At 36.4% G+C, this 7500-nt stretch overlaps 1 protein-coding gene across 3 annotated transcripts in view; it reads right to left on the bottom strand.

The window, feature by feature from the left end:
* LOC144968603 (uncharacterized) overlaps nt 1-7500 on the bottom strand; it is a 73660-nt gene that overhangs the window by 41356 nt on the left and 24804 nt on the right. For all 3 annotated transcript variants that reach the window (XM_078907104.1, XM_078907105.1, XM_078907106.1), the window contains exon 2: nt 5807-6798. In XM_078907104.1, coding sequence (XP_078763230.1) covers nt 5807-6247 — 441 coding nt within the window. In that variant the 5' untranslated portion in view covers nt 6248-6798. The remainder of the gene's footprint in view (nt 1-5806; nt 6799-7500) is intronic.

The raw sequence follows: 7500 nt of genomic DNA, 5'->3' as shown, positions 1-7500 counted from the left end.
TATTTGAGTACTAGCTTAAATATCAATCAACTGATATATTTCCAAAACAAAATTCAATAAATACGAGCCCTATTCTAAAAGAATTGTTAACCAAACTGAAACAACGAAAACTTAATTTCCAGGTGGCCCCCACACTTGGCTGTCACATACAAACAAAACCGGTAACTAACCCCCACCATAAAGAGGCGTGGTTTTCATAGATCGCGACTGTGAATGAGAAGGCCAGGTAAAAAGGAGCAAACATAACAGTGGGAAAATGACCGGGCCCAAGTTAGAAGTTACCAGGCGAAAACCGCAGCCCGCATAACTGTGGTTTACCGCATTACAGTTCGTGTGCCTGGCGTAGACTTGCCAACTTTTAGAGACAAAATTCGGGGGAAATGTTGGGGCAAATCTTTACATATATAAAGGGTGTGATAATGATTATGATGGTGGTGCTGATGATGATAAAGATGGTGATGATGATAACGATGGTGTCGGTGGTGGTGGAGATGATGATGATGATGATGATGATGACGATAGTATTGATAGATTGTATTTTTAAATTTTTTTTATTGAATAATAAAATACAACAGAAATCGGGAAAATAGCTGGAAATTCAGGAAATTCTTGAATGAGAACAAATATCTGTAATTTCCCAATAAAATCGAGACAGTTGGCAGATTGAGGCCTGGAGACGTCCCAGCTCGCCATGCTTTCATGTTTTAGAAGGTTCTGCTTGCTTCATATCCGATAAGGTGGCACAGGAAACTAGATAAGAGGCTCGGTTTAAACTTTTAACTTCTTCAAAATAATATCTCCTTCACTGCCCTTAGACAGATACTCATTAATAGCTGAGTCGAGAATATTTAAACGTCCAAACGAAAATATCAGTCAACGTCTAAATCGGTTTGTGACTTTAAATACCTCGCTCTCACCCAGGTGGGATGCATATTTCGAATGGAATATGGTAACCAGTCGTTCCAATCATTTACGTTGTACTATACTAGGATAAACGTGAAGCTCAAAATTGAATTTTAGCATATCTTTTAAAATGTGCATAATAAATATATATCATGCTGTCTTTAGAGAAGATGGGTATTGTTTCTGATAACTTAAACGTCAACAGTGGTGGTGGTGGTGGTGGTGGTGGTGGTAGTAGTAGTAGTAGTAGTAGTAGTAGTAGTAGTAGTATAGTGTAGTAGTAGTAGTAGTAGGTAGTAGTAGTAGTAGTAGTAGTAGTAGTAGTAGTAGTATAGTATGTAGTAGTAGTATTGTAGTAGTAGAGTAGTAGTAGTAGTAGTTAGTAGTGTAGTTAGTAGTAGTTAGTAGTAGTAGTAGTAGTAGTAGTAGTAGTAGTGTAAATTAGTAGTAGTAGTTAGTAGTAGTAGTAGTAGTGTAGTAGTAGTAGTAGTAGTAGTAGTAGTAGTGCAGTATATAGTAGTGAGTTAGTAGTAGTAGTAGGTAGTAGTAGTAGTAGTAGTAGTATGTGTAGTAGTAGTAGTAGTTAGTAGTAGTAGTAGTAGTAGTAGTAGTAGTAGTAGTAGTAGTAGAGTATAGTATAGTCAGTAGTAGTAGTAGTAGTAGTAGTAGTAGTAGTAGTAGGGATAGTAGTAGTAGTAGTAGTAGTAGTAGTAGTAAGTAGTAGTAGTAGTAGTAGTAGTAGTAGTAGTAGTAGTAGTAGTAGTAGTAGTAGTAATAGAGATAGTGTAGTAATATTAATAGCAGCAGCAGCAGAAGCATCAGTGCCAGAACCTGATGGCGTGGAATTTATTTACAATAATATTATCGAATTATACCATAGCCGGTGCATCATGGGACGAAAACCCGAGCACGATGAGATTACAAAATAATATAGGATTCTATGTTAAGTGCTACGAGGAAAGAATGATGAGCACTCTTCTCTGTTCGGTGTAAGTGGTCACTCAACAACTCGCGGTCATTATCAATGCCATTACTATCGCTCGTGGTTACAATAACGTATGACTCACACACGAACAATAAACGTTTCCATCGAATTCATTGAAAAGAGGAAGGGACAATGAGATCATGTGATCCACCTCCTCAGAATAGTATTAAGTATGCCGGGTGTTCTGATGACTGAAAATTAATTTTATAGTAGAAAGAAGAAAAAAAAAGAGAGAAGAGTTTTTGGTTCGGGTAACAATAATAATAATAATAATAATATAATAATAATAATAATAATAATAATAATAATAATAATAATAATAATAATAATAATAATAATAAACTTGAGCATTTATATAGAGCAGAATCCACCAAACGATCTCAAAGCGCTTAACAAGGGGTTCCTAGTCAACAGCAACACTTAACATGAAGGACGAGACTGTTAAGCGATTTTTACAATGTTTTCCCCCGACAAAGACAACGCTGTTGACGGTCAGGAACTCATTTTATACCTGAGTACGCCGAGAGAATGTAAGTAAAGAGTCTTTTCCAAGGATTCAATTATGCGCCGTCTCAAAAGCGTATTATGACATTTGAGATAAAATAAATCCATTCATTCAAGAGATGGAGTTTCATTTCCCAAACATCAAGACCCTCTTATTTCATATGAATGAGTGTGTTCACAATCTCAATAGATGGAGTTTCATTTACCAAACATCAAGACCCTCTTATTTCCTATGAATGAGTGTGTTCATAATCTTAATAGATGGAGTTCATTTCCAAACATCAAGACCCTCTTATTTCCTATGAATGAGTGTGTTCACAATCTCAATAGATGGAGTTTCATTTCCCAAACATCAAGACCCTCTTAATTCCTATGAATGAGTGTGTTCACAATCTCAATAGATGGAGTTTCATTTCCCAAACTTCAAGACCCTCTTATTTCCTATGAATGAGTGTGTTCACGATCTCAGTAGATGGAGTTTCATTTCCCAAACATCAAGACCCTCTTATTTCCTATGAATGAGTGTGTTCACAATCTCAATAGATGGGAGTTTCATTTCCCAAACATCAAGACCCTCTTATTTCCTATGAATGAGTGTGTTCACAATCTCAATAGATGGATTTCATTTCCCAAACATCAAGACCCTCTTATTTCCTATGAATGAGTGTGTTCACAATCTCAATAGATGGAGTTTCATTTCCCAAACATCAAGACCCTCTTATTTCCTATGAATGAGTGTGTTCACAATCTCAATAATATGAGATTCTTGAACTTCCGCGTTGGGAGCTTCGAACAGAATCCAAATGCCACTGCGCGATCCCGATTGGTTCTCGAATCTAACGATTTGACATTAGGAGTTATCATTGTGGTGAGGACATTATTACACATCAAGATCTATTTTTGTTGTTGTTGTAAAACCGGATGCGTCCGGCGGAGAAAAAAAAAGAATCTTGAATTGCAACTTTTATCTATTTGTTGATGTTGTTGTTGTCCCGTTTTTTGTTGTTGTTTTATTTTGTTTGTCTTTACAAAGGAAAACATGCGCCTTGTAATACTTTTGCTATTAAGCTATAACAAAATCGGGATTTCGCCAAAACCAAAAGGGGTGTAACAACATTTTCCCCCCATCATGCCGATTTCGACATCTATACCGGATTGACACGATGGGCCACGTATGTTGTGGATGTAAATGTATATTATAATAATAAATCCACATGAGATTGTGCGTGAAAGAAATCAAAACCTTTATGAAAGTATGTTTGCACACAGATGAAATTTCCATCGGAATCAATACGATTTATTTTATCGAATCATTTTTGTATATATAGATGTTTAAAACGGATAACATAATAACTCTCATGGGGCATTGGGCAAAGTCTCGATCCAAACTTTAAAACGCAATAAGGCTAGGGGGGGGGGGGGGGGGCAATGAGACTAAGGTGGAGAGAGGATCATTGAGAGAGAGAGAGAGAGAGAGAGAGAGAGAGAGAGAGAGAGAGACACACACACACAGTGAGAGAGAGAGAAGGGGGGGAATAGAGAGAGAGAGACACACACACACACACACAGAGAGAGAGAGAGAGAGAGAGAGAGAGAGGGGGGATAGAGACACACACACACACAGAGAGAGAGAGAGAGAGAGAGAGAGAAGGGGGGGGATAGAGAGAAACACACACACACAAGAGAGAGAGAGGGGAGAGAGAGAGAGAGAGAGAGAGAGAGAGAGAGAGAGAGAGAGAGAGAGAGAGAGAGGAGAGAGAAGGGGGGGGGGGGTAATACAAACTGAAAGATTAAGAGAGATAATTGTAATAACAATAAGAAAGAGATCGAGACGAGGTGCAGAAAGTAAAGAAAAAATGAGAGTAAGGGGAGGAAGAGGGGAAAGTAATGATAATGATGATGATAATAATAGTTATACTACTACTACTACTACTACTACTACTACTACTACTACTACTACTACTACTACTACTACTATTAGTACGACTACTACTACTACTACTATACTACTACTACTATCTACTATACTATTAGTACGACTACTACTACTACTACTACTACTACTATTATACTACTACTACTACTACTAATAATAATTATAATAATAATAATAACAGTATCAATAATAATAATAATAATAATAATAATACTAATACTAATAATAATAATAATAATAATAATAATAATAATAATAATAATAATAATAATAATAATAATAATAATAATAAGTGGGTGAGTCAAAAAGTAATGGGGCAAATCTCCTACTGGCTTCATTTTTATTTCATGTCACGTCATAGTTGGCTCAATTGAACTTACATAGGTACTCTTTAAACAAAAAGTTAAAATTTTAATTCTGTCCAACTTTGACAAAGTGCTGCCCCCATGGATGTCCGTCAGCGACAGAAAGCTGTCATTGAATTTCTTGTTTTCGAAGAAGAAACGTCGAGTAACATTTTAAAACGCATTGGTAAAGTCTGTAAAACTCAGGCATTTTGTATCTGTAGTGTTTTAGGTGGATTGAACTTGAGTCGAAGAGACAATCATTGGAATGGCGACACCTCTCTTCCCCAAAAAGCAAAAACTTCAAAGCTGAGAAAATTATACAAACAGTGTTTTGGGACATTAGAGGTGTAATCCTCGTTGAATTCCTGTCAACTCTGAACGGTATAAATAGACCTTGAAGCAACAGAAAGCAAGAATTCGTCGAGTTAGACCAGTTTAGAAGATTGGAACGAGTATTGCGTCTTCATGAAAATGCCCTTCCACACACAAGTCCAAGGAAAAGGGAGTTAATCGCATCAGTTGGATGGACAAAGCTGATGAAGAAGCCAAAATAGTACTGAAAAATTGGCTCAAAGTTCAGTCACCTCAGTTTTACGAGGACGGGATACATGACCTTACAAAAATGTGGACTGTGGCTATTGAGAGAGGCAGAGACTATGTTGAGAAGTAGCATTCTACTCTGCTAATGATAATGCCAAGCTTTAATTTAATGTATAATGCATGTTAATGATTCAATTTGTTTTAAAGTAATAAGCAGAGTCCCATTACATTTGACTCACCCCCGTAACAACAACAACAATAATAATAATAATAATAATAATAATAATAATAATAATAATAATAATAATAATAATAATAATAATAATAATAATAATAATAATAATAATAATAATAATAATAATAATAATAATAATAATACTAATAACAACAAAACAACAACACAACAACAACAACAATAATAATATAATAATAATAATAATAATAATAATAATAATAATAATAATAATAATAATAATAATAATAATAATAAGAAGAAGAAGAAGAAGAAGAAGAAGAAGAAGGAGAAAAAGAAGAAATAGAAGAGGGAAAAGAAGAAGAATGACGACGACGACGACGACAACAAAAACTTACTTTTCCAAGTCCATTGTTGAGCATGCTGGCTAGCTCATTGTGGTGGATGAGTCCCCATGGGAAACTATTGTCGTTCTCGTCCATCTCCAGCAACCCTCCATAGTAGTCGTGGGCAGCTGCTTCATCTCCTACAAAACCGCTTTCCCTGCTTCTCAAACTTCCTTTTCCAACAGCACAACTATTACCACTGCTGCTGTTACGACTGCTGCTATTCCGAGAGCTGCTAAAGAATCCACGACTTGTGCCGCTACTGGTGCTGCTGCCTCCGCTGCCCTTTCCTGTGCTGCCACTATTCTTCCCCGAGGTAGATGTGGAGGTAGAAGACGATGAGCCGGTTTTTGACACTGAAGATGACGAGGAGGATGTGAGGAAGGCCATGACGCCGCCTCCTCCTCCTCCACCACCCCCGCCACCGCCATTCCTTTGGTGTCGATTGGACATGGCGACTTGTGGGTAGGTTGTACTGGTAATCTATACCAGGGGATAGTAGAAGATGAAATCAGGACGGTGGTGGTCGCCGAGGACAATGTGCCGTTGTGCTCCACCTGCACAACAGATGGGAGTCAGATGAATGTATTCCTGTTGTCTGGATCATATTGAAGAAGACGGGGAAGACGATGGGACGTCTTTTTTTTTTTCGGGGGACCGATGGCTTTAAATATTGTTGAAAAAAAAAACTAATTAAAAATAAAGTTTTTCCACTTGGTAAATGTGGCAAAAATAAATAAAAGAACTACATATTGGCATAAATTTGTGGCCCACAAGTAGAACTCTATTTACGTTTATTTTCACTTTATATTAAGTCCACTATACTGAAGTTGACGAATACAGAAGTTTTGTCATGAGTAAAAGATACATTTATATACATATATTTATATTCCGGTTCATTGAATTATACAACAAAACTTCTTCTCTTCCTTTTTTCTGGATCCAAGACGAATACTAACTCAAACCAAGACTCGAATCTGAATGAACCAAGAGTTTTAGATCACCTGAAAAGAAAAATAATACACAAGATTAGACGTACCAACATCAGATAATATAATGCTGTACAAAAAAAAATGATATGAAACAATAGTACTTACATCGAACGTGCGCTAATATTAAGTTTTAGATGAGTAACTTGTGCTGTGTTATAATAATATACAAAATCGATCAATTATTCATAAATTTCTCTTCCGGTAGGAAAGACACCCTCCGGCGAAACACGGCGATTTATGCGTTCTATCGGTGTTATTATTACACATCTCGCTTGTCCAAAACACCTGTTACAACATAAACTATAAACGCCTACGCTCCCTGGAAACGATAATAATAAACACAGTTCGAGTGTCACACAGGTATCAGGGTTTAGAAAAACACATTATACATACATCACATCATTGATAAAACTTGTTCTGCGTATAAAATCCACAAAGGATAGAACCACTACGGCTGTTCAAGTCAATTCAGCTCACAATCAAACTGCTATTGAAGGGATTAAACACTTCATACGTACATAATTCAGAAAAAAAAAAAAAAAAACAAAATAAAAAATAGATATTATCGTTACTCGTAAACAAGACTTGTTGTACCGCCCTTAACCGAACGTAACACACAGACCTATCTATACATCATCAACAACGGCGACTACTATGAGAACGATAACAATATTAACGTTAGAAAGTGGAAGAGCAACCATGACAATCTGTATC

The sequence above is a fragment of the Berghia stephanieae genome, chromosome 3 (genome assembly GCF_034508935.2).
Source record: "Berghia stephanieae isolate SIO BIC M18660-M18661 chromosome 3, UCSD_Bste_1.3, whole genome shotgun sequence".
Taxonomy (NCBI): domain Eukaryota; kingdom Metazoa; phylum Mollusca; class Gastropoda; order Nudibranchia; family Aeolidiidae; genus Berghia; species Berghia stephanieae.
This window is presented reverse-complemented; position numbering and strand designations above follow the sequence as displayed.